The sequence below is a fragment of the Myiozetetes cayanensis genome, unplaced genomic scaffold, assembly GCF_022539395.1.
Source record: "Myiozetetes cayanensis isolate MyiCay16 unplaced genomic scaffold, myiCay2020 scf1, whole genome shotgun sequence".
Taxonomy (NCBI): Eukaryota; Metazoa; Chordata; class Aves; order Passeriformes; family Tyrannidae; genus Myiozetetes; species Myiozetetes cayanensis.
In genome coordinates, this window is record NW_026086604.1 from 94,006,017 (window position 1) to 94,033,986 (window position 27,970).

The window sequence follows — 27,970 nt, forward strand, 5'->3', positions numbered from 1 at the left end:
ATGGAAACAAAAGCATTCATTTAAGGCAGATATGTTAGGTAACAGTGAATTATGACTCACTTTAATACCACTGGGAAGGTAAAAAGCCTCAGCAAAAAAGTTTTTTTCAGTAATAAAGTTTTTTTCAAGAGTAATCTTTATATTCTACTGACAACAGATACCTCTATGCTTGTAATAAACCTGCCTATGCAGCTGGAGTTTAAGAAATGAATATAATTTGTAATTGCTGCTGCTCTTATCTGTTTTGTGTATTTCACTATGCTACACTGTTTTATGCTTAATTTATAGTAAAGTACACTTTAAAAAAAAAGCTTAACAGACCTCAAACACAAATGGGATATAATTACCTTTATGCTATTAATAAAGTGGCTGAAATATGATGGAGGCAGAGGTGGACCTGAAAAATGAAGAACATACAATAATTAACTGTAATTTTCTTTTTAAAAGCATTGCTTAGGGTATTACTGGTTTAGGAGTTCAAAGGAAAACTATTTACACTAATAGTATTAACCTTTAAATCAAACAGATATTTTTAGTTTGGTTTCCTAACAAAGCAAGACTTACACGCCCTATCCTGTCTGTCACTCCTCTACCTTAATAACTTCTGAATCTGACTGTGAATTTCAGATAAATTAGTAAAAACGAAGGCTCAAATATGAAAAAATCTGTTTTGTGACAACATAGCAGCTGGGAAGAGGGGTGAAAGAAAAGCATCCAGGTTAACCCCTTTGATGAAAACCAAGGTAAAAAGAAGTTTTTCATATGTTTTGCTGGTAGTGGGGTGATCCACCAGTACTTGTGTGGTCTTCCATGCAAAGACAGTACCACAGCTGACACGAGAAAGCCACAGTGTTGCTGCTGTGCTGCTGATTGTATGATAACTGTTCCTTGACATTTTTCTGCAATGAAAACCAATATTGGATTCAATGGCTATACCACCTGTGTTGAGTTGTTTGTCAGTGGTGGTCAGCCAAAGCTATCAAGGCAGCACAAAAAGTCTAAAAAGCCTTCAAATATTATCTGTTCAGCATACATTTGGAAAAAAGCTCCCCAAACCATTTTACAGCTGTCCATAACAGTTCAATGTATTGTCTTAAAATGTGTTCTGACTAATTTCTGAGGTCTTTGGTTCCAGCCATAGGGCTCATATCTCAGTATGTCACCTCAGATAAAATTAAGTCATTTTGTACAGTTGTACTGAGGACCAGAAATGTGTTCCCAGTATGGAAGATATTTAGCTTTTATTCCAACCCTACCAGTTACAGCTTGCTGCAGTGACCCATGTGAGGGAAGGGGATGGAGAGGTGGAATGGAATGGTAGGTGTCCTTCTCAGATATTGCTTACATCTCTACAGTGGGTATTATCTGTGGTCTTCATAGAATGACCAGCAAGCAGACTAGGCCTGAACAAGTTACATGAAGCCAATGGCTGTTTAGTTTGTTAGTATAGACAGCCAGAGAGGTTTGACTGACATGGTTTCTCAAAGGGCAAACCTAGTCCAGTTCTTTTCTGTAGGCATTCAGTAGAGGCCTGGTAGGCAATTTTTGGCAGGACCTTTAAGGATCTTAGCGCTAGCCAGAGGGAAACGTACTTTATTGAGTGGCTTCTGCTGACAGACCAGACATTTTCATTTCACTTTGTTTTAAGAGGTTGTTGAATGGACTAACTGCTAACAGCATTTTGCATGTGCACAATCAATGGCAAAATCATGTCCTCCCAACAATCATAAAGTCATAGATCTTTGGTGAACTTTCTTTTAGAAAATGTGCAGCTACACTGCTTTCACATCTGGAATCTGCCCAAGAAATTGACTTAGTCCCCGGATCAAGAGAACTCGCTTATTATCAGATTTAAATGCTCGCCCGGCAAGAAGCCATCTTGCTTCACCTCACTGATTTTCCTTTAGCTCCACTTGCTCCAGGATTCACAAAGAATCTCCTTCATACAGAAAATAAGCTCTCCTTGTATATTTCTAAATCTGTTTTCTTTGAAGGTTCGACTGTGTTCCTCCAGCCAGAAAAACTGGGGTTGTGCTGGAGCATCTCACGTGGTTGGAGCGTAGCACCTGCACTCTGGATAGTTACTACACCTACCTCTATACGAAGTAGCTCAATAAAGCACAGTCAGACATTTACCAACTTTTTGTGTTGGCCTCATATGTTTGCATGGTTTCGATTAACAGACCCTGTTTGTAAGGTTGGAGAGGAGACATTTTGTAAGAATTAAAAATAAATCCACTGCATGGACAAACATGACAGATCAGAAAGCTTTTCTGGTTGTTGGAACTCAACAGATGTTGTAGTGGAAGAGTTTCAGCCACCTGCACCTCAGAAAAGGTTTTTCAAAAGATTACTGTACTTTTATAATGCAGCTTCTGGTTTGTGAATTTTCCCTGTCAATGATTATGTGGACATCTGTGAGACCTAGACAACTGGTTTGTATGAAAGAATATTTTAGCAACTACATCAATAAGCAAGAACCAAACAGGAATATTTTTAGAGCAGCAACAGAGTTGGTCTTAGTTACCATGCTTGAACTTGACAAAACATTGAAGCTAATTGACCTACTGGATTTGGTCAGCAAACACATGAATAAATCTCTGTTGTTTTAGCTGAAAGGTGAATTAGTTTTCAGTCTAACTGGAATTCTTGTGGGTTTTTTTTGCTAACCTGCACCAGCTGCAGTTTTACAGTAGGGTCATAAGCATAACCATCTCATAATCCTCTCCCTATGAAGCACCTGAAATCATCAGGTACAGGCAAAAATACTTGTGATACATTAATTTATATTCAATACAGAACCTGGAAAGGAATAGATGTTCATGGTGGATAAGCCAGTACAGAAGAGAAAATGTTCTTAATCTCTGCTTAGAATTTAGGATACCTGGTGGTCCTGGAGCACCTCTGTCTCCCTTTTCTCCTTTCAAGTGTGCTGAACCGTGCAGTCCCCAGGAATCTCTGTTTGCTTTATCACCTGCCATAAAAGCATCACAAACTCATGAGAACTTACAAACAGCAGAGACCATAGCAGTGACAACCAAAACACTGAAAGTGACAGCAGACTTTTCCATACATGTGGGGCACATGGCTCCTGTCCCCACATGCTTGGCTTGTCTCACTCTCCTTATGATCATTGAGTGGCTGCCCAATTTTCCTCTCTTATCAACCCCAACATGTGTTTATTCTCCTTTCCCTAACCACTTAGCCTAAGACCCTACGAACAAACCTGTTCTTATTGCATTTGTGAATTTCACTGCAGCAAGTGCAGAAACAGTTCTTAAATTATGACTGCATCTTGCATCCCACATCTTCTGCTATCTCCAGGCTATAAACCAAACTAATAAATGATAATATAGCAGCATAGAATCATAGTCCTCTGACAGAGAACCTCTAAAATTAGATCTTGCAGGAATTGTGTTGCACTCCTCAAGATTTATAAGTCTTCCCTTCCCTTCCCTTCCCTTCCCTTCCCTTCCCTTCCTTCCCTTCCTTCCCTTCCCTTCCCTTCCCTTCCCTTCCTTCCCTTCCTTCCTTCCCTTCCCTTCCCTTCCCTTCCCTTCCTTCCCTTCCCTTCCCTTCCCTTCCTTCCTTCCCTTCCCTTCCTTCCCTTCCTCCCTCCCCTCCCCTCCCTCCCTCCTCCTCCCTCCCCTCCCTCCTCCCCTCCTCTCCCCTCCTACAAATCCAGTTATGCAATAGCCAAGAAAAAGCAAAAAGCACTTAATTACGAGCTTATTTAAGCCAAGGTACAAGAATTACTCACCATGTTCATTAAGAGCTTCTTGATTTCCAGGGTAGGAAGTGCTCACCTGCAGACAAATAAATCTATTAGAAATTATCCATCAAGCAATGGAAGTACATTTGCATGATAGGAAGTATTATAACAACACTCAGTTTGACAGGGTCTGAGTACTAGCTGATCAAGTTTTTATGAGGATGGTGCTCTCTTTAACATGCAACATGCTTTCAGCAAAACATGCATTTTGGAGGCATCAGCAAATCCTACTTTTAGTTGTGCCAGTGAAGCATCAGAAAACTCAGTCTCCAAGAACAATTCTGAATTTACACCACTGTATTTGAAAGCAGGACTTGGTTTTTGACTGTAGGATTGTGTTTGTAATTTTTTCATCAGATCAGGGCTATGTTATGTCTGATGTTAACGTATGCTCCAGATGCATTGAGACCACAACTGGGAGGCAGAAGCTATTCTAGTCTATCCTCTTCTGACACCAGCTGCCTGTAACAGTGGGCATGCTACTTACCTCTGCTACCTGTCTTCAAAATAGGGACAGTGCAAGAATTAAAATGTGGCACAGTACTTGGAAATCTTAGTACTAGCTAGTACTACTTACATTAATCTAAGGAAGTGTATGAAAAAAATGAAGGTGCTGCACCTGGCTAATCCTGTCGTATTAACCCGCAGAAGTCTTACTCACATGAATAGCTCCATTAACTTCAGAAGTTCAGTTCCCATGAGGAAAACTGGTGGGGTTCAGTCTGTAGTTCTTTATCGACATTCATTTATGTAGGCATGAACAGCAGACTTCTTTCTATAAACTCGGATAGGTTTAGGAGATTATTCACAAACGTAGGATAAATCTATCCAGCTTACTCAGGTACAAGAAGAGATGTTTATAAGCACACATTTCTATTACTTGTGCACGTAAAAGTTACTGCTATTATTCACCAATTGTAACCTTCCTGAAAGGTAGATTTTATTATTATCTGTAATTCAGCTCAAACAGGCTTGTTTTCTTTGAATCATTCCACAGAAAATATTAGGAGAGTTGAGGTTGGAAGGCATCTCTGGAGATTGTCTAGCCCAGAAGAAGATCACCTACATCAGGTTGTTCAGGGCCTCATCCAGTCAGGTTTCAGAGGTGATGCTGACAAATACATATGTGACTATGGACACGTGTAATTAACATACAAGAATGTCGCACAGTGGGAATGAGAAGATTTAAGGGAGGAATTCAAAGAGGTAAAAAAATGGTGCCTGGAGGTGGTAGGCCAAAACTGTAGAAATGACAGATTACCACAGAGTAATGCCTATTTATCATTAATTTAGAGAAAGTTCATAAGGGCTGTTTCTCTACAATAAGTGGAAAAGAACTTGAATGGAAATTGGAGGAGAGGGTACAGTATTATTTTGAGTTATACTGTTTAGCAGAAAAGTAGAACAACCATTGTGCATGTTACCCTATACAGGGGAGGACTGTTGCTCTCAGACAGAATCCTTTCCTTAACCCACAGCTTAACATTATGATCTTGCCCTAGTGAAAGTACTTTCAGGACTGAACTCTCTTCACCATTCACTGTAGAGTGCAATTTCCATGATTTATTAAACAAAAAATGCACGAGGGTCTTCTGAAAATACAAAACCTTTCCCCCTTCTTTTCACATTACCTGTGAAACAGCAGATCCTTTAAAGGTAATGAAGGCTTTGTCATTCCCTTTGGAAAACAGGGGCAGAGCTTCACCTGCTGCCATTCTTGAGCTAATAAATGTTTATATGTGAATAGACTGCATTTGAGGATCAAGTAAAGAACATGATCTTTCTTTTCTGATGCATCTTTCAGGCCACAACGAAATACATACTAAATCATATTTTGGACAGGGAAATGAGAACAACATAGGGACAGTATTTACTTATACAACCAAAAAAAATGTGTACCTGTATGCATACACATTCAGCTCCACAAAGCAGCTCTTAAACCATGGAAACACAAGCTTTGGAAGGCATTAAAAGTGTTAGAACAACCAAGTAATCAAAGTGCTTTAAGCAAAAGAGTATAATATTTGTAGTTCTGTTATATATTTTATATATGGATAAGTTCAGCTATCTAAACACTTGAAAATCTGTTATCTTGAGGAACAGGTAAAACACATCCCTGGTGCAAAGCAGAAGGCAGGGGGAGCAAAGCTGCAGAGCTACCATGTTTAGGTGTATAGCTGCTTTGGTTACGTTCTGTCGTGGCCATGCATTCTGCTAAGAGCAGATTCCGTGTGTGACTTACTGGCATTTTGCAATGAGGTCTGGGAGGGACTGGGAAAACTGTCTATTGAAAACAGGAGGAAAATTATTTTCATGAGCACAGGTATAATACAGCAGGTAACACACCATACAGATCTAATAGAGATGATGGGACAAAGCCTGGAAACAAAATCAGCACCTCCTCAGCAGAGAGCCCAGCTTGCTGCCAGGTCTGTCATCAGGTTCCTCTTTGTGGGGGTGGGGGAGGGCAAAACCTTTTCATGACAGTGACTAAGATTATGAAACTTTTTTCTCTGCACACAAACAAGGTCACGCACTGTAAACTGTGTTGCCTGAAACAAGTTTTGATATTTTCCTTTGCGAACTGCTACTGGGGCAGCACATTTCTGCTACAGAGATAGACTAGTCACTGATCTCCAGTTGTACTTACTCCTTTGATATAAAGTATACGTCCTGGAGGTCCAGGAGGCCCTGGGGGTCCAGGCAAGCCGGGAAGGCCCTGGTTAGACAAAGTGAAAGAAGGAAGATAAAAAAAATCAAACCCAACCCCAAACCAGAAACCCCAAAGCACTGAAATTTGAAACTAAATTAAAGACAGTGGACCTCTCATCCAAGGAAAATCGGGTTTTCTACAGTGATCTAGGATTCTCAAAACTGCTAAGATTCATATATTTTCTGGTGCCAGTCAGATAAGTACGTTGCTAACTAGAACCTCCAAGGAACCCTGCTAGACTGGAGGCGTGACTGGTCTTTTAAAAAAAAATGTATGTCAACTCTTTACTGTGTCATTTGAAAACCTGGCACAATGCCATGTTCATCTTTCAGTCCACATCAATGGAACTTTCTGTGAGGTGACATATGCCATCTCATCAATAATTAGAGATCCATTAGATTTTATCTTCCCTGAGCACTCCAGGAAGGACTACTAGAACATGTAGCCTGTTTTGTTTGCTTATTTGCTTTAACTTGTCAGACTGATGTATTTCACCTAGTTGTTACTTGCTATAAGAGGTTTTGTTAGGCTAAGGCAGACAATCCAGAAAATGAACTTTAATATTGTTTGAAGACATGAAGGAATGGAAAATCTACTTTAACATTTTTTGCCGGTGTGTAGTCACCTTTTCTGTAATTTTCTTTCAATCAGAATTTGTCTAATTTGTCTGTTTTCACCTTCCAGAAACTAAACTTCTATTTATAGCTTTTTCTAGAGGTATAAGCAACCTTCAGAACCTGGTCTTTTGGTTTTTCTCTGAAGATACTTAGATGCTCACCGATTATCAGTCCCTCTGTTACTCAAATAAAGCAATATAATGTCACTATATTTATTGTCCAGATAGACTGTGCTTTGCAGTTTGTGGGCCGCATATTTTTTTCTTTTGAACAAAGTAGAACCAGAGGCTTCATACAATAGAATTCATTTAAAAAAAGTGTTCTACTGAAATACAGCTATACTGACTCTATGCTAACACAGTAAAATACCTTTGTCTTTTTCTTCAGCATTATCTCTGATGCAGATGAAATACCATTAGCTGCTGCTGTAGTATGGGTACCAATTTTTCTAGCTCAGATTGCCCCATAACATCAGAACAACCACACAAATTACTCTGCTATCGTGAAACTTATTGCTTATACTCAGCAGTGTTAGTTGTTGTGTGGTCCAGTCTCCAGACTTGCAGCACCAGGAGCTTGGTTCACCACCTGTCATTCCATAATTACAGGTTGTAGGTGACCATGGATATATTATCCTCTATGCAGAGGTCATTATTTCAGATACATGTACATGGCAACTAAAGCAGGTAGTAGGTATTAGCGAGTGTCTCCTTGTTAGTAAAGCTGACACCACTTTGCTATGATATGTTCAAGTGCTGTTTGTTCCCACGCTGGATAGCTAAGAGCCTGTGGCAGTACCTTCACACTGTGAGTGGCCAAACTGGTGGCCTGGATCACAAAGTCCTTGATATATATGAAAGAAATGAAATCCAAGATCTATCTATCCAAGCTATTTGAATCAGCTATGCAAGCAGTGAATCACACACATAACTGTTACACCTGGGAGCTGACACAAGTATGTATATCTGCAAGAAATGTCCAGATGGACTCAGAAGTTGACTTTTTAGTGATTGCTACTAGATAGGAAAAGTAGCAGAAACATATAATTATTTCTAGATAATTTCATGTTTTTAGTCCCATCATCAATTGAAAGGAATTAATATAAATTAGACTTCAGATTTTAACATTTTTTTTTCCAGCTAATTGCAACATATAAGAACTTACATTAAAGGCTTCACCTCGATCACCTTTCACACCTCTCAGTCCATTCAGTCCTGGACGGCCCTGAAATAAGTAGAAATAGTTTAGTATGTGTCAGAAGCAAACTCATCTATCTTTTTTCCACTTGAAAGCATAATACATACTGGACGTCCTGGGAAACCAAGTTCTCCTTTGGGTCCAGTAGGTCCTATTGGTCCCTGGACACAAAAAAGAAAATTGATTATGGTCCATATTGTTGACATATATTTATTTATTAAGAATAAGAGGCATACTTTTACATCTGTGTTAAAAATAAATCAGTGATTGCCTGCAGAGAACTCACAGAATGTCCTCTCTGTTTGCTCTGCTCTGTGATCCCACAAGTTGAGGACTGCATATAACAGTCAGCTCAGGTTTGGAAAAGATCACCTATCTGAAATGAAGTTGGGGTTCCCAAAGAAAAATTAAATGTATCAGTCAGTAGAAAAAAAGGAAGTTAGAGATGTATGCTTTGTGCGTCTCCCTTTTTCTTTTTTTTTCTTTTTCTTTTCTTTTTCTTTTCTTTCTCTTTTTCTTTTCTAATTATGTTTTAATTAGGCCCTATGAGGAAATGTCTGTGGATCAGTCTCAGAATTCATACAGTGCCAGGCTTCTACATGCCTTTTTTCATCCTGGGTACATGGATTCATGGGGCTGACAGCTGAAACAGAACAGTTCCTCCTTTAGACAGGAGTGATTGACTCATCAGGCCTCAAGAAGTAATACAAGTTAATTCCAAAAGGGAGAACAAGCAAGGTGCCTGAGAAAAGTGGTCCAGGACTGTGGATGGTCTATGACTGAATATTTGCAATCATGCAGCTTCTAGGCAGCCAGTAAGTGATCAACAAGAAGCAGTAAATCTGAGGGTTTACAAACTTTCAACTGCTGTCAGCTTCCTGAACCTCAACAAAACCGCAACGGTCTAGACAATCTCTTTAAATATGTTTCAGCCTTTATGGTTTCATTTCCTTTTTTTCTGTCTGGTGAAATGCTAAAAGATACTCCTTCTTGCATTATTTGTTAAATAATCCATCTATGGATCTCACACAGGTACTACTTATAGCTGACAATGGATGTGTTTAATCCTTCATGTAGTATTATTTCATTGAAAAGTGATATGTACATTCAGAAAAATTTAAGTGATAATGATGAGATCATTTGTCTTACCATAAAGCTGAAATTCATGGATTAATTGTTACAATTTTTATCCTGCCAAAACTGAGTACTGGATTGGACTTGAGATTCATAAACTGCTAATATGTGAACACATTGATTCATAACGTCCCCATTGTAATCAGAATTTAAAGCTCACTAATGTCAGCTGAAATTGTTTGAAGGTGGTACAATCTTTAATAATCTTCTATTTTATTTCCTGTTTGAAGGTAATTTCTGCCCATATGATCAAGACTAACACCTCTGTTCTAAATCAGGCAAGAGATTGCTGGTGGACTCTGGCAGATGTGAGCTTCAATATGGTCCCCCCAAGCTTTCAGAATGATTCAACCCACCTTTCCAGGCTACCACATCCGATAATAAGGTTTGAAAAAAAAAAGAAAAAGGAATCCAAAATCTTATGAGGCATTTTTCTATTTCACTCTCTGGTACTTGAACCTTTAAAGAATATGCAAATCTGAACTTCAATCAGCAGTGAAGATGATTGGAAACAGATTCCTTTTTTAGTTCAAATAAAGAGACATGTCTGATCTCGTGCTTTAACTGAGACTTCAAATAAACACTAACAGTGTGAGAGTTGGCTATGCTGAGACCACCTTTACTAATTTCTCTGTCCAAGTGCCAGCCCAGTCCTGACAGATGTTAGTGACTCCCTGAGATAGAGGCCAGCAGTCACAACCAGAAGTGAAAAAAGGAAGTGAGGAAGCCACAGGAGACTGCTTACCAGAAAAGGACATTTCATTTCCAACAGAGAGTTGATTTGGGCAGACTGAGGTTCTTACTAAGGGCTCTTCTTCAATAATGTGCAATCATCTGCTTCACTGACAGGGAACAACATAATCCAGCAGGTAAAAGATTTTAATTTCTCCTGTGGCAGGAGGTTGGATTCAGTCTGTCTCTTCTGCTCTTGCTAACAATGGTACTGACCTCCTGACTATCCTTCATTCTCATCTACCAAACTACTACTTCTCTGTAACATTCTGTGCTTCAGGCTTCTGTGATCCTCTCTTCTGTTCAGCTGAAGTCTCGAAAAGGAGGGGAGCAATGAGTAGGGATTTGTTTTTAAATTCTGGAGACTTGTCTATGAGTTCATTTTGGTCTAACAGCAGAGAGGAAAGAGCAGAGTCCCCAAATACCTCAGAGCTGTTCTTGGGCCTCACAAAGAGTCTTACTTTGTGCAAAATGGAACAGAACCATTGTAGTAAAACCTTTGATAAGTTATGCCTCAGAGTCTGTGGACCAGCACTCTGAAGTCTGTATATTTTTTCTTCACAGGACTCACATCAAGTAAAAAGGGATTTTTTTCTATGGGGCAACACCAAAATTTATTGCCGTATTAGCAGTGATGATCAAACTGGAGTTCTGCACTAAGAAGAGTAATTGGCTGAGCAAAGCCTTGAGACAGGTACTGTGCGCAAAATTTTCCTGCAGTGTAATCATTCGCACCAGTGCTGGGAAGAACTTCCTCTGAACAGCCTTGTCTGCTTGCTGAACTGTAGAAAGCATCCCATGGCAGCACAAAAGGAGATGTAAACACAGACTTTGGGGCTTAAAGAAAAGGGATATGCCTATAGGATGCACAGCAATAGAATGAGAGGCAATGAACACCAGCCAGAACACGAGAAATTCCAAATAAATATAAGGAAAAACTTCTTTCACCCTGAAGGCTGTAAAATACTGGAATGTGCTGCCCAGAGAGATTGTGGAATTTGTATCCTAAGAATTGTAGAAAACTTCACTTGGCCAGTTCGAGTTAAACAGACCTGCTTTAGGCAGTGATATGGACTAGATGATCTCTGAAGTTCACTTTCTCTTAAAATTATTCTGTGTCAAGGTGAAAGGAACAACTCATCTCGGAGTCATACAAGGAGGAGAAAAGCAACTCCCTTTCTGGTAAGTCAGGATAGTCCCATCAGGTATTCTGGTACACAGTAATTAAGAAAGCAGTTACTCAGCACAGCTGGTTAGTCCCTTCTAAAGACTACAGAAACTAATGTAAAAATCTCCTACATGCCTTGGTGTGCAGAAATGTCAACACCTACTAATAACCACTTGGGCACAACATCAACCAGGCTACATCAAAAGCAGAAGCAAAGAAACACTTGATATCATTGATCTTTGGAATATTAGACAAAAAGAAATTGGTGCCCTGAGTCTTGGCAACTGTTCTTATTTTATAAGTAATTTCTTGTGCTTTCACATAACATTTTGTGTCCAGTCAAAAGTATCAGACCAAACACATGAAAGAAGGACTCTAAATACCGATTTCGGTACATGGTCTGACTCTACTGCCCAATATGCAGCTTCGTCAATCCAAGGCAGTTGCAAATGATTGACATCGACAGTAATTGAGCTGGTGCAGTGAGTTGTTCTAATGTAAATCATAGAAACAGAATAACTTAGATAGAAAAGGACCTTTAGAGATTCTCTAGCACAACCTTTTGCTCAAAGTAAGACAAACTTGTAAGTTAGGTCATGCCGCTCAGCACTTTGTTCTACAATCCACATTCTCTCTGGCACCTATTTCTGTGCTTAACCACTTTCACTCTGAATTTTTTTTTTTAATTGAAATTTCCCTTGCTGGAACTTAGGATCTTTGCTACTTGTCTATTTCCTGTGCATCTCTGAGAAGGACCTGACTTTGTTCTATTATTTCCTTTCATGCTGCAGCAGGGAGCAATTAGAGCTCCTCTCAGCCTTTTATTTCAGGGCTAAAATAGCCTCCAGTTCTCTCAGTCATAAGTTAGGTAAGGTTCTAGCTCTGATGTTTATTCACTGCCTGTTTAGATAGTAACAGATACATTTGTGCTACCAGAATTTAAGCTCTGCATCAAGTCAGTAGTTTACAGCACCACATATATAATGGCCACATTCTTTTCTGAAGGACACTGATCACCCTGAAGCAGTAGTACTCCATATCATCCCTTCTCAGGAGGAATGCAAAGCCAAACAAACTACCTTGACATTTACTAATATCTGTAAAACCAAATCAAAATTAAAAAAAACAAGCGCCACCTGTCTTTGGAGTTGTCTTACCATTGGTCCCACCGGTCCCACCACTCCAGCTTCACCCTGTTGAGGACAGACACACAGAGAGAAATGACAAGGAGAATTCCTGCAATGTCTAGCAGAAGTAGCTGGTAACAAGGCCACCAAACATTCTGCAGGAACACATCACAGTATTAGCTCACCTTCTCTCCTTTTCTTCCTATTAATTCAGTTAAAGATCCATCAGCAGCAATGATTGCTCCCGGTTCTCCCTTTTCACCCTGCAATTATCAAAGTAATTACTGTTTACAAAGCAGTTCTCCATGAATCAGAAGAAGTCAAAACAGCATGACTGCTGTCTGAGGCATGATAGATTAGTCATGCTGTGATACCAAAAATAAAGCGATATCAGTGAGAGTAGGGTGAAGATTGATTCTGGGGGAGAAAAGGGATGATCTTTCTTAAAACATAATAAAGTACACTAAAAATATCACCCTGAGATGAATAAGTACTTATTTTTTAAAAAAGACTTTAAATTACTCTCCATAGAGTAACTATGTGAAACGTGCTGTGTTCACAAAAGATCTTTGTCAAAGGCTACACAGGCTACTGGTGTCTTCTTGTCTACCATCAGATTAGATAATGGTCAGCAAATTCTGCCAGAAATGTAAAATCTTGATAGAACAGTAAATGTTCCAATTTTACTATCACAAAGGCATGAATCATTCTCACTCTATGCCTGGCATGATGCAGTCTCATTAAATGAAGACCAGTTCCCAGCATTCAAATCGTGACCCTGTGCATTCCACTCCTACAACCAAGAATTATCTCTTCTTGGTGCTAGCATATGGTTCCCACTCTGGATCTTCAGCTGTAATTTTCCTCTTCCTAGCTTGGGTATCTTGGTACAACACCTTTCCCAAGATCTCATGGAAGAAATCTGGCTTGAAACTAACACTTGCATTGGTGATTAAAATGACAGTCCAGATTATAGCTCTTTCACTGAGTTGTAAGTGCTATAACTCAATTCCTCTTACAGGTTCATAAATCTTTGGTGTCTTTGAAGTCTCTCCGAAGATACTTTGGATACCTTGGAGTCTCCCTAAGACTTGGTTGGCTTCACTGACTTTATCTTCCATGAGATTTTATGGATGTGATGTTGAATTTCATGATCCTTAAAGTAAAATGCTCCTAGTGTCTGTACAGCTTCATTGTGGTTACCACCTTCATCACTCTTGACCATAACCTGGTGTTCATGCCTCAAAAACAGCCTCAGATACATGACTATGTTTTTGGTGGGTGCAAAACATAATGGCTTCAGAGTTTTGAGTTCTTACCAGTGTGAACAGCAGAAGTCAAAAAAAAAAAAAGGTGTCAACTAAAAAACAAAAATAAAAATCCCCACAACTCAAGCCAAAACCCACACAACCAGTTTCAAGGTTGAACTTGATCATTTCATGCACTCTGTAAAAGAACAGGAAACCTTATGAGAAAAATGGACTGGTATTTGGGGCCTGAGATGTTTCCTTCTGAATAATGAAGATGCTTTTCATACAATCCCATTTCTAACCACAATTAACCATTTCTAAGACTTCCTTGTGAGAAAATGAGGTCAGCTACTTAGAGAAAATAAGCTGAAAGTGTTTTTGGTTTTCTTTTTGTTATCCTCAAGACATTAGACGTTCCTCTACCCTGCTTCCTGCAGATGAGAAGGGGAAGAAAACCAGAACAGGTGCAATAGTTCTAGCAAAACTAGCAGAGTCAGCCTTTAGTAACATCCCAGGAGTGCTATAAAATACACACTTTTTATGAAGAAATAAGAGAAAGGATCCCAAGAAGAGAGCTCCCCAAGTCTTATACTTTCTTTGGGAATTGAAAACTGCAGCCTTCATTCTGTAGGCAAAGGAGGAGGAAAAGATCAATCTTTTTTTTATTTGGCCTTTTGGATAGGATCCCAAGGTGTCAACGCAGCATCAGGTGGCAAGAAGAGGTCACGTCATGTTTAACGTTTATGCAGACTTAAGTGCATATTGCACTCTAGAATTTCAACGTGAGGGCAGTAACATTAGCTCCTAGTGGGTTTGTATCAAGGGATGTTGTTTAGCACTTCCAATTTCCACCTAGTAAATTTTCCACATTAATTTATTAACATCACAATCCCTACTAAAGTTAGAATCATTACACTTTTAATGTCACTAAGTATTTGTCACCTAAAACATTTCCTGGCATGTACTTTTCCCTTTGTATGTTCTTATACCTGTTGTCCTTTGGGTCCTTGTGATCCAGGCAAACCAGTATCACCCTTTGGTCCCCGAGGGCCCTATGCAAAAACAAGCACATAAATCCATAGTGATATCTGCTAAGACTATGGAGCTAGGCCATATAATTTTCAATAACTGGTAAACTCTAACTTAATCACTCTGGTTGCAGTCTAAGAATTCTCATAAATTGCTGTCTGAATCTGATTATTCCCTAAACCAAGTATCACACAGGGAGAACCTGTGAGAAAGAACAAAATGAAAAATCTCTCATATTTATCACAGTGTAGATGATACACGCATTCACAAAGGGAAATATGCAAACATTAATAAAAGTGTAAATTCAACGTAAAATTCTCTATTTCCTCCATACTCTATTCTCTCCCTTCATGATCATTTAGCCAGACTGATTTTCAACAGAATTTCTGAAACTAACAGTATGTTTAAAAAAAAAAACACAAACCCAAAACAAAATTATCTGAAACCGAAGTTATCTATTTGAAAACAAGATAATTTCTTTATCTGTTCACGGTGAAAGCATTCCACTCAGATTAAATTGTGCTTTACAATCTGCCATTTTAAGTGCATTCAGAAGCATTTTTTTTTTGCCCAAGAACCAAACTCAAGTCTACACAATTTCTACATGATTCTGTAAATGACAGAGAAACCAAGAATTTGTTATATCCCTTTCTAAATAGTATCTGCTCTTTTTCAAATGAAAAATATTTTAAAGGAGTTTTTTCCTTATTTCTTTGTCTTCCTATGCAGACCACAATATCCAGGACTCAGTAAACAACCTTGTATAAAATTTTGGGCAATTTGCCAGTGTTTTCTTAACATCTTTTGTCAGCTTTCACAGTTTTCTCCTTAGCTATTCTCAGGCAAAAGACAAAGAATCCTGAGACCCTACACATGCTCTGAACTGTAAAACAATCATAACCAGGGAAAATAATTCCATCATGTTACACAGAATATGAATACAATAGCATGAGCAATATTATCTGAAGTTATAAGTTAGATAATCACAGAATCATAGAATATGCTTAGTTGGAAGGGACCTACAAGGATTATTAAAGTCCAGTTCCTGGCCCCGCAAAGGACACCTTAAGAATCACACTGTGTGCCTGAGAGCATTATCCAAATGTTCTTGAAATCTGTCAGGCTTGGTCCTATGACCACTTCCTTGTGGAGCCTGTTCCAGCACACAACCATCCTGCTGGTGAAAAATCTTTTTCCTAACATCCAACCTAAACCTCCCCTGACACAGCTTCATGCCATTCCTCAAGTTCTGTCACTGGTCACCAGAGAGAAGAGATCAGTGCCTGCCCCTCCTCTTCCTGTCATGTTTGCAATGAGGGCTCCCCTATCTCCTCTTCTCCAGGCTGAACAAAACAAGTGACCTTGGCTATTCCTTGTATGGCTTATCCTCTGGAGCTTTCACCATCTTCACTGCCCTCCTTTGGACACTCTCCAATAGCTTAATATCTTTCTTATATGGTGGCACTCAAAACTGCACACAATATGCAAGGTGAGGCCTGCGCCAGTGCAGAGCAGAGCGGGACAATCCCCTCCCTCGACCAGCTGGCGATGCTTTACCTGATGCCCCCCAGGACATGGTTGGCCCTCCTGGCTGCCAGAGCACTGCTGACTCATATTCAACTTGCCATCGACCAGGACCCACAGGTCCCTTTCCACGGCACTGCTTTCCAGTATCTCATTCCCCAGTCTATACGTATATCCGGTGTTGCTCCATTCCAGGTAGAGAATCAGGAAATTGCCCTTGTTGAAATTCACGTGACTGGTGATTGCCCAGTCTTCTAATTTGTTGAGGTCTCTCTGCAGGCCTCCATGTCTTTGAGGGAGTCAAGAGCTCCCCCCAACTCTGTATCATCTGCAAACTTACTTAACATCCCTTCAAGTCCTGCATCCAAGTCGTTTATGAAGATGTTTTTATATGTTTGCATGGTGTGGCAGTCTGAACACAATAGGTAGGTAGCATAGAATACGGCACTAAGATTGTGCAATGCTTACATGGTAGGCCCGGTACATTATTGTAAAAACATCATAAATGTTTCCTAAAGTATAAAATAAAAAGGATGTGTCTCATAGGGCTTTACTGTATTCTGTAGTGGTAACAAAAAAAAGCCTAAATAATAACACAATTACACATACATATAAAGATAACTTTTAGAAGTCCATTTGTTCCATTTGTTTCTCCTTTATGGCATAGGTCTTTCCTTGGGTAATTTGTCTTCAATTGCATCTCAATTTAAACTACAGAAGTGACACTGAGATAAGCATATCAAAGTATACTTCATTTCCAGCAGAGTCAATTTCTACCATAGCTGGCAATTCCATAAAGACCTCCAGTCTCCCATACTAAAATTCATCAGACTTTGTGCAAATTGTGTACAATACAAATTTTTAAAATAGTAAACTAAATTGAAAAAAACTTAAATCTGAGGAAATTAATACTTACAGGAAATCCTGGTAGACCTGGTTTGCCATCTGGCCCCTGCAAAATCAAAACCCCCACACCTTTACAAACATGTATTACAGATTTGTAAAACAGAATATGCATTTTTCAAATATTGTGTGATTTGTGAATATCAACTCATCTGCAACTGAATTAAGACACTCATTCAGTCCCTGGTAACACTGTGAGAGCTGTGCTATGCTCTATGCTTCTAATTTAGCATTTACTTTCAAAAACTGAAGGAACAGCTATTTAAAAAAGGCTGAAGAAAAGGTGACAGTTTCCAGATATTAAAGGCATGCAGCCATAATTCAGCCTCCTTTGAATCTTTTCCAGATGCCAGCACAGAGACCACAATAACCTGTCCACCTTTGCCATTTTTCTCCTGTATGTCTGTGCATAAAAAATAGAGTGTGTAATAGGCTGTGAATAGAAGCATTGATTGAGATCTGTACTGGGCATATTTAAGATTGCACTGCTGTGATAAGTGCAGAGAGATACTTCAGTTCTAGGTCAGATCTAGATCTAGAATAGTGGGATTTCTATTACGCTACCCACTATGAGGCTGCACCTCTTTCCTGACTAGGGTGAGCTCAGAGATTGAGGTTCAAACCTTTCCCATTGCAACTGTGCCTCAAGCTACAGGATCTGCTTTTTGGTGGGAATGTGACTCTAATAGCTATTACAAATCAGTGCATTTCTGCTGCGGTTGCATGGCAATTACCTGCAGTAACAAAGCTCACATGAGAGCGTCCATACTATCCTGGCATCCTATTATGTCCAGGGATTAGGAGAATCAGTTAGGAAACAAACCTTCCGTGAAAACAGTTTTACCATAAGCACAGTTGGATGCAGCCACGATAACATAAGTTGTTCTATCATGTAACAAGTGGGAAAGAGCCATGCTAGACTAGCAGATAAAGGTCACAAGCTGTTGTTGGAACTAGTGCCCTTCTTTCCAGTTCAATGACAGACTTAGTAAATATTTGTTTGAGGACAGATGTATTAATGAGATACATGTTTTTTTCAAACTTTGGCTACGTTGAGTAAAATTCTGCTATTGGCTGTGTACATTCTGGCTTTCCGTATTTCATCAGGGATTGAATGTGATGGAGACAACTGTGCTCACAAGCAAGAAAAAATATAAAAAAAAAAAAAGAAATGTCTACAAGTGAAACTAGCTGTGAAGTAAGTTCCTTAAATTTGTAGGAGTTAAGATTTTGCTAAGTGCAACATGTTGCACACTTTTGGGCAAGTTTGGATAGACTCCACAGCTTGGTAGATTTCTCCTTGGATCCAGTCCTAGGAACCTGAAATCATTACCAAAAAGCATTCATAATTTCAAACATTTGACTGAACTATTTCGGAGCTAGCTGCAAAACAGAACCTGAATATCACGTCTGTTTTCTCTCACAAAATTTCCAGTTTTTCATCCACAGCTCTAATTGCTGTGAGACTAAAGTCATACACAGGAGTCTAGCATTGCTAGTTGCAGTCTCAAACAGAAATAACCAAAATACTTCCACCCCAACATTTTGTGACTTGAAAAACAAGAAGGGGGAAAAAAATGGGAGAAGTGCTATGAAAACCTTGGTCCCTATTTTTTCAACAGTTCTACATTTCTGTAATTCTGAGCATATAGCCCAGAATCAGAGATATGCCAATTTCTTTATTTCATAAAAATGTGTAAAAGTAAGTTTTTCCCACAGAACTCAGTTCTGCCCTAAACTACTTCTACAGAGTTTAGTGCCGAGATTAGCAGGAACACAATCTTAAAGCACAGGAAACTCATCTCTAGCTGATACTTAAAAGGAGACATTGAAGATAGAGTAAATCTGAAAATTTAACAAAGCAGCGTATACTCACTGGAGGCCCAAGCAGTCCTTTAATGACAGTAAAATTAAAAATTCCATTTGTATCATTGAGTAGTAACTAAAAAAAGGGATTAAGAAACAGGTTATTTCAAATTAATTATCTAAGGCACACACATTTTTAGAAATTTACAGAAAATTATCTTTTTATAACTATGGAAAAAACCCACATAAATAAGGCCACAGAGAAGGCTCTCTACTTCTAATTTTGTTATACATTGGGAATAACAAAATATAGAATTCGTTTTACATTTCTTAAGTAAGGATCTCAGAATGCTTTCAAAAATTTAATTAACTGACTCCCATTTTTAATTTGAAAGCTATGACACCAAATGTTGCAGCCTGAATTCACTTTTCCTCAGGAAGGTAGAAATCGAAATGAAGATTTCATACTCCAGTGTGTCACCGGCATTCTCAGAATGAATCAGTCTGACCAAACTCATTCTGTTGTAGAGTTGAAGTTATAATTATATTCTGGCATGTCTGCATCACACCATGCAGTGCCATGCAGTGATTCCTAAGTAAGCTCTGATCACACTGCTGTGTCTGAAACTAGCTTGGATCCCCCAAACATCATAGTCACTTGGATGTGGAGCAGCACCTACGCTAATCAGCTCGGAGTCTCAAGATCCCTGAACAGAGCAGTATAATAGCAATGCTGTTATACTGCTTGCTATCCCAGAATTAGTGAGCTCTGCATCAGCCCAAGATTTCTGCATCCATCTGCATTCCATCACAGTATCACAATAATGAAGGTGGACAGGGACTTTTGGAGCTCTGGTCTGACGCTCTTCAACGCAGGTCTGAATGGATCAGGTCATTCAAGGCCTTGTCTAGTTAAATCTTGAACACTTCTAAGGATGGAGATGCCACAGTTGCTCTGAGCAATCGGTTCCAGTATTTGATCATCATCAGGGTAAAAAATTTTCCACTTGTATTTAATTGGAATTTCCCATGTTCCAACTTAGGTCTGTTATATCTTATAATATTACACGTCCAAGAACAGGCTACTTCCATCTTCTCTGTGTCTTCTGATTAGGTAGTTGTAGAAAGCAACAAAGCCTCTCCTTAGCCTGCTTTTCACCAGGCTGAGCAGACCGTCTGTACTCTGGTCCTCTGAACACCTTGGCAGCCCTCTATGGGCTTGCTCAATCGTGTCAATATCTTTCTTGTCCTGGGGATCTCCCAGCTGGATACAGTACTCCAGAAGCAGTCTTATACAACTCTCTGACTCCATCAATTAGACAATTTTTCCATGTATTTTATCATCCTCTTATTGACCTCATACGTCATCAGTTCGGTCATAGCAAGAATGTAAGAGACTGCATCGGAAGCCCTGCTAAAGTCAGGGTCTACAAATTCCAGAAAGATTCCAGTGCCCATCTCTTGTCCACAGAGAAGCAAGGATTTTAATCAGGGATGAACTGCCATTAGTAAATCCATGTTGGCTGCTCCCTATCAGATTCTTGTCCTGATATTATGTTCAGGCTTTCATTTTGGTTTCAGATAGCCACCTTTCTGGTTTAAATAGGTATTCCCAGTATTATATCATGTGGTCTTACAGTACAATTCAAGACTGACAATATGTAAGTGCTTGTGCCACATAGGTGAAAAAACCACATAGGTGTTCTAGGTGAAAAAATGTCCTTACTGTTTTTGTCCTTTGTTTAATTTCTTTCACTCCAACAGTCCCATTGGACACTTTAGCCTAAATCCTCTTGGATTCAGAAGTATATGCTGAATCTTCTTGGAAGCTTCAACTTGTGCATTTGCTTAAGAGGTAAACCATGCCATCCAATTCTATATAAGGCTCTGTGTGAAGTGTTATATTCCCATGCCATGTAGTGTAAATCTGAATTTCACAAGGCCAGGGCAGGGCATACCTTCAGGTGCCAGGGATTTACTCAGCACATGAATAAACCTGTTGTCACTGAGATATTGTGAAATACAAATACCTCTTTTTCTGCCTGTTATCATGTGCAGATCGATGCTATCAGATTGTAATATTTTCCAACATTTGTTATGAACACAGTATCCAGGAACTGAGTTTAAAGCTACCCTGCTTTGAATAGGAGGTGACCAGAGATCACTTCTAAAATGCTTATGAGTCTCTGAATACTATTTTTCTAATCTGGTATGTGAAGTAGGAAACACAAAAGAGGACAGATCTTGGCCACATCACACATGCTATGCTATGCTATGCTATGCTATGCTATGCTATGCTATGCTGTGCTATCCTATCCTATTCTAAGTTATCCTGTCTTATCTTATCTGAGCATGGCAGTGTGTGATCAACTTTCTGTGCTTTGAGGTCATATTGTGCACAATTCATGCAGCTAAAACTTATTACTGTTACTGCGTGCAGTTTCTCACTCCCTGTCCTCATGTTCTATAAAAACCAGTGGAAAATTGTCAAATAAAAAGGCAGTTTAAATCCTGCAGGCAGCACTCCATCTCCCAGCCTACATGAGATCTGCTACATTGCTTCAGGGGGAGCGTGGTGCTCTTAGTCCCACTCTATTTCCAGTTGTATATTGCCCAGAAAGGGATCAGGACATGGGCTGCTACATTAATGACATTAATAAAAGAGTCCTGCTGCTGCAATCATTCTGCTTTATCTACAGCTGGTGGCAGAAATCCAGGAGCCCTGGATTTACACTGTCTTTTCATTGTGGAATTACTCAGTATTCATTGTTTTTGGGTTCAATCCAAACTATACTGAAGTCACTAGAAAGAAACCCAAAGGTTTTGCTGAGTTTGGGATCAGGCACATTGTATATTTTAAAAACAGAGTTGATCTGCAAATGGAAATTGTGGTTGGAAGTCAAAAAACTGTACATAATACTGAAGAAGATTTGAAAACAGAGTGATGATAAGAGAAAAAGATTGTACTCTTCACAACCTCCTCCAAGTGTATAGTTATTTATCTTTGGGTTTGGGTGTGAAAACAGCTTTAGTAGCAACAATCCAGCAATACAACTCTTCTGGCCGTATTAGAATTACAGAAAGAACACAAGGAACAAAATCTTTTGACTTTTACTTTACACACTTAACATTAACCTTTCTTCAAGGCTTTCTCCAGGACTTTTGTTTCCATGGGTGAATAATGGTAGCCAAATATAATTGTGTAAAAGTTTGAAACTTAAATCCAATAATACTTCTTTGTTCAAAATTACTTCTGTACTACGCCCAACTACATTTGTGTGATAAAATCATAGCAACAATTAATATAGTTTTCTGGTTATCCACTCTTGAAAATGCACTGAGCATCAGAGACTATGCTCTAGAAGAGTGAAATAGCCAATACAGGATGAGAAACATTGATTTGATTGTTTTGGAATATCAAAGAGCAGCAAACAGAGGGGCACTTTTTAAACAGGACAGGTCAGAGCAGGCTTCCTGACCAATCACAGGAGGCAATGGAGGAGGCAGCAAGGACGGGAAGCCCCCTGAGTGCTGGTGGGTACTGCACAAGCCTGGAAATGGATCGGTTACACTGCAGGCTTCAGTTCTATCTTACCATGTATTTTTACTGTGTTAGAAGAAGTTCCTGAAGGAACCAAATCTCTTCAGTTCACACAAGGATCAGGTTAAATGAGGGGGAAAACAAGGTCCACTTTTCAGTGCAGTTCAATCAATGTGCTATTGGCCAGATGCTGGTGAGTCCTGGCCCTGAGCCACAGCTGTCCATATCAGGTCCTAATATTTCAACAATACTGAAAGTGCACCAACTCCTTACTGTTTTTATTTTGGTCAAGAAGCATAGAATCTGTTTAGTTGTAGTCCCACAGCCCTTCCTAAGAAAACATTCTTCCAACTCTGATGGATCAGTCCACTGGAATTCTGTAGCTTGAGAAGTATTTGTCCTTGGCCATACAATGGTTAAATGAATGAACTAAATGACCCTGACCAGGGGAGTGATCTCTCTAACTGTCCCATGGTTCACCTAGGTCACTGAATTGATCTCTGCTGCTCTACCCCACATCAAGCCAATATCCACATTACAACAGCTGGCACTGGTATTTATTTTAGTTCTGCAATTCCAACTGACACTGATAGGTCTGCTTGCAATAGTTCTTTCCGTATCTGAAGCAAACTACGAAAGATGAGAGACCGAGTCAACAGAACACATTTGGACAATTTAACCTACCTCAGCAAATGTATAGAATGTCCTGTTCTTACACAAACAATTGTGAGGTAGCTAGAATTCCATGTCATACATAGTGACGTATACTTCCACATTAGTTTAATTAACTGTATCAAAATCCAGTACACCAAGTCCTCAGAGAAATCATCTGATTAACAACACAAAGGATTTGGAGCACATGAGGCTCTTGCTGTACCACCCCAGAACACCTGATTGCTACAAATGTATATGATGTCACCTATATTGTGCTCCTGATTTTTTAAGAGATGTTACTTTGAAAACTCCAAAGTATTTAGAGAAGGATATGGGCTTCTGTATGGATTTGTAATACACTTAATGCAATACAGCTTCTATCAGGCTCTATACATTTCTGTAATGTGTGGTAAAGGTAGTTCATACAATAGTTCAGGAGAATTTACAGGATGTACGCTAGGTTTCTTCAGACATAGCTACACACTAGACAGATGTATGAATTGTGACTATCATGTGTTAGGGAGCCATGCAGCCTGCAGCAAACTAGTGTCATTAGTTTGCTATGTTAGCTTCAGTAACATTTTTACAGTTCTAATACATTGAGTCCTCCCTCTGAGACTCTCACAGTGTTTTTTCAAGTATAAATGAGCTAAGGAACAACACACTGAGGTTTATAATTACTGCAAACAGAGCTGTTTAATCACTGATAAGAATTAGGGTCCCACAGTGGCATCATGGCAGGGATGTGAGAAAGAACATGAATTTTGCATCAGCGTTTCCATCACAGCTATTGAGGAATTTCCTAGTAACTCCAACTGAAATGTGATAAAGTGTTGAGCTGGTGACAGTCCCATTTTGAGCAGGACTTCAAACTAGATGATTTTCACACAGATAACATTCCTGTGAATCTATAATTCTGCTCATCTAAAACTCAGGATCCAAGATGCTAAGATTCGGCATGGAATCCCAATAAATTTGTAAAGAAAACAATTTTTTTGGGGTGGGTGATGTGGCCTGTGGGACCCTATATTTGCTCTCAGTAGCAGAAACCTGAGTGAAAACCTAGTTATTTCAGTCAAAAAAAGGTTATCTGTAGTTCAGCTTTATGATAATGCTGGTGCCAAGCTTCCTCTAATACAGATACCTCAGCTGGGCATTTTCCCTTCTTGCAACCAGAAATCACTTCCTACTCTCCTTATATGCATTCCTATGGACAAGTCTGGCTGTTTCAGGCACCTCTGTCTCTCAGAGGTGAAGTTTCCTGCACTCACTCACAGTTTCTCCAGACCTTAATGTCACATCATGCCAACTACAAGGATTTTCGTTGTCAGCTTGAAATGGGGTTCATCCTAATGTCTAGCCTTCATTACTGCTAATAATATTGTTTTTGCAAAGGCTGATATCCACAAAGCAAAACTAACTGAAAATATATGTGCATCTAAGGGATACTGGAGAGTTTTTATGAGCTGCTACTATTTTATCCTTCGGTTGCTTTTGGCTCTTGCTTACACAACAGAATCAGTGCTCTCATTTGTATAGTAGGCAACTGCCAGAAAACACTTCTCTCCCCTACATACTGCTGTGTCTTGAGCTCTTTGCTTAGTTAAACATTCCCAACTTTGTATTTCTATGTTGACTTTTATTTGATGTTCACAAGTCCTGGAGAATCACCTCTAGACTTTGTGAGGGGTGCTCAACATGACCTTAAATAGTTATTGTGTGTGAGCTCTTCGTCCACTTTCTTTCTATTTAATCTTTTCAAAACAAATCCATTTGATACAGAGACATGTTGAGATTCTTCGTTTTAAGGAGTGGACATATGACCTGAATATCAACAGCATAATTGCCAGTTTGTTAACAGCCCACGCCCCCTTCTCTGCAAGATGAGTTACAGACTTCAACACCTGACAAACACACTTACCTCAGGTATTGCTATGACTGGTCCTGGTGGTCCTGGTGGTCCAGGTGGTCCCACAATACTGTTCCCATCCTGTCCTGGTTCACCCTATTTCAAAAGCATTACATGTGGAAAACCTATATACCAAGTACTGCATTTCACATAGGTTTTTTGGAAAGAACGAAATCCACACAATCTCACCTGAGGTCCTGGGTCACCCTTCTCCCCTTTTGGACCCTATGTGAGGTTAAAAAAAAAAAAAATCATAAGTGATTTAAAAATAACAATTGTGAAATGTCCTTTCTTTAGCTTCACAAAAAGTGCAACAGCAAGTTGCAGGTATGGAATGATCAATCCTCAGCTCTCTTAAACCACACATAGGGCCAACTGGTTTCAACTGAGACCTTCTGAGAATTTGATGTTTAAAGGTATTTTCCAGAATTTTGACAGAGTTCACAGACAACCAGAAGCAAATTTGCACAAAACATTTCATTAGTTGGGAATTATTTCAATGAACCTTTCTTTCACTGTGCCGAAATCAGCCATAACTGGCTGTGCTGTCCTTTTCCAGCATTAACCACATCAGTTGTGTCTGGGATTTCCCAGTGGACCAGACAGAGAAACACAGGGAAGCTAAACTGTCATCTTTCAGGCAGGTTATTTCTAAGCTTGATCAACTCATTGTGCTTGGGATGCAGACAGTTTGTCTGGCACGAGTGAGAGAAAGGCGTCAGGGAATCTGTGGGACTTCCCAGGCAAAGCGCTCTGTAATCCTCGAGGGCCTTAGGCATGAGAAGTACATTAAAATCACCTATGAGCCTGTTGGCTTTCCTCTAATTAAAAGCAGAGCTGATTTCTGAATAATTAAAAGCAGAAGGAGCATTGAGGAATCAGAACTAGCCTCTGGAGATGCCTTTATCGCTTCTGACTGATGAGGGAGACATGGGCAAGGGACACTCTGCTCCTGTGTTTGCTGTCTGAGGTAATTGCTCCAGGTTAAGCAGGACAAATGCTGACCCAGCTCTCCACACTCTGCTAGCAAGTACTGTTACGGCTCCTGCTGATCCCTAAGACATAGATTTTGGATCACGTAGCACACCAGTGTGTGTTACGTGATCACAGGTTATGATAGCCCTACTCACCACATCTCCGGGATGCCCAGCAATGCCAGGAAAGCCTGGTTTTCCATCTGCACCCGGCATTCCCTGTCACAACAAATATACTGTTATTCTCCCTAAATTATATTCAGTTTCATACAAGCAGGATGCTGCCACTCTGGGGAGGGACAGATATGGACTAACGGCAGGTTTGGGGGAGCCTCTATGGAGCAGCATTATCTCATTAGTCATCTGCTCTTTCCACCCCTCCTTCTCTTTCACCCCCTCCAGAGCAGGATTGTGTTTTTTAGTGCAGCTTCAGTCGTTCTTCACTGCTCCCACCTCTGGTTAGCAAAAGAGTGAATTTTGTTGCTTTCCCCAAGATACATTTGGTGATTTATTTCCATCCTTCAGTTAGGTGACTCTTAGGCTGGAGGAAGAGAAGGGAGAGGCATTTCAGGAGTTGGTATGTGGGGCAAAAAGGTTTGATAGCCCCTACTGTAGTTAAATATAGGACTGTATATGACACTCTATTCCATGGGAAAAACAGAAGCAGTAACGATAACGCAGAAAAAAATGGTTAAAAAAGGCTCTTAAAGGACCATAGAAACAGTGAGCTACAGTTCTTGCATGTTTTTCCCTGTGTTGTATGAAAGCGCAGAGAAAATGACACAGAGCAGCCTAATGATTCATCCAAGTGACCAATTAGCCCTATTTTGTTTTAGTTGTGTGGTTATTTTTTTTTGTTAGATTGTTTGATTGGTGGGGGGTTTTTTGGTGTTTGTTTTGTTTTGTATGTTGGTTTTTTTTGTTCAGCTTGGAGGACTTTTTCCTTTTGTTTGTTTGTTTGTTTGTTTAGTAGATAGTAGCAGCATAAGAGATTTAGTATGTCTACTTCATTAAGAAAGGATGTTCTCACTTATTTCTGGTTTTTGTCTGTGATCAGCCAGGTGTGTGGTTCAGGAATAAAATATAATTTCTGAAGCACTGTTTTTCATTTTATAGACAAGTGCAAGATAAAAGTTGACTCTGAACGTTAATGGAACTCAGGCATCAAAGCAACTACTGGGATTTAGGTACCTGCATGTCTAGTAAAAATGGTACTTGGGACTTAAGTCTCTGTGCTTGTGGGGAATTTTAAGTATCTGCAGCAAAGGTAATCGGGCAGAGAAAATAACCTTGGACCAACAGCATTTCTGCAACAGAGTATTGCCATTTCAGGCATGTTGGTACTTGCTTTCCCCCACACTATTACAAACACTGAATAATTTCTCCCATTGATTTTCCTAATAAAATTTAAATTGCAGATGTAAGATGCATTGCAAATAATGTATTCAGAGATATCCTGATTTCTAACTCCCTCCATATTTTAAAAATGTAGTTCATTGCTCAAATATAAGAGGACTAACATCTTTTTTAATCTGAAGATTGAAGAGATAAATTGATTATTTTTAAAATAGCCTTGTAGACACTCCACTTACAATACATACTTGAAATGTACTTATCACATCAGACAATAATAATTACTAGAACAAGGACCTCAGAAGAAAGCACATGTATGTATAATAAGTAAGAAAATATTCTGTAGTCTCAAACAGATTAAGAAGAGTTAAACAACTGTCCTATGTGTCATGCATCAGCTTTAATTATCATGCTGAAAAATATCTCTGTGAAATGACAACACTCAAAATATGTACAGCAGATGGAATTTATGGCAAGCATAGTCATGCTACATTGTTGTCTGTTTTAAAAAAATAAACAAGCAGATGCTGCTAGAAGACTGTGATAATACTCTTGTAAATACTCAGC

The 27,970-nt window shown here is 39.4% G+C and overlaps 1 protein-coding gene across 2 annotated transcripts in view; it reads right to left on the reverse strand.

The window, feature by feature from the left end:
* Positions 1-27,970, reverse strand: part of LOC126643665 (collagen alpha-1(XV) chain-like) — a 122,994-nt gene that overhangs the window by 14,963 nt on the left and 80,061 nt on the right. For both annotated transcript variants that reach the window (XM_050322196.1, XM_050322187.1), the window contains 15 exons: positions 26,207-26,269; positions 25,266-25,301; positions 25,089-25,172; positions 19,043-19,108; positions 17,180-17,215; positions 14,700-14,762; positions 12,646-12,723; positions 12,491-12,526; positions 8,407-8,460; positions 8,267-8,326; positions 6,423-6,491; positions 6,015-6,056; positions 3,761-3,806; positions 2,885-2,974; positions 348-397 (listed from right to left, as the gene is read on the reverse strand). In XM_050322196.1, the coding sequence (XP_050178153.1) occupies positions 348-397; positions 2,885-2,974; positions 3,761-3,806; positions 6,015-6,056; positions 6,423-6,491; positions 8,267-8,326; positions 8,407-8,460; positions 12,491-12,526; positions 12,646-12,723; positions 14,700-14,762; positions 17,180-17,215; positions 19,043-19,108; positions 25,089-25,172; positions 25,266-25,301; positions 26,207-26,269 (873 nt within the window). The remainder of the gene's footprint in view (positions 1-347; positions 398-2,884; positions 2,975-3,760; positions 3,807-6,014; positions 6,057-6,422; positions 6,492-8,266; positions 8,327-8,406; positions 8,461-12,490; positions 12,527-12,645; positions 12,724-14,699; positions 14,763-17,179; positions 17,216-19,042; positions 19,109-25,088; positions 25,173-25,265; positions 25,302-26,206; positions 26,270-27,970) is intronic.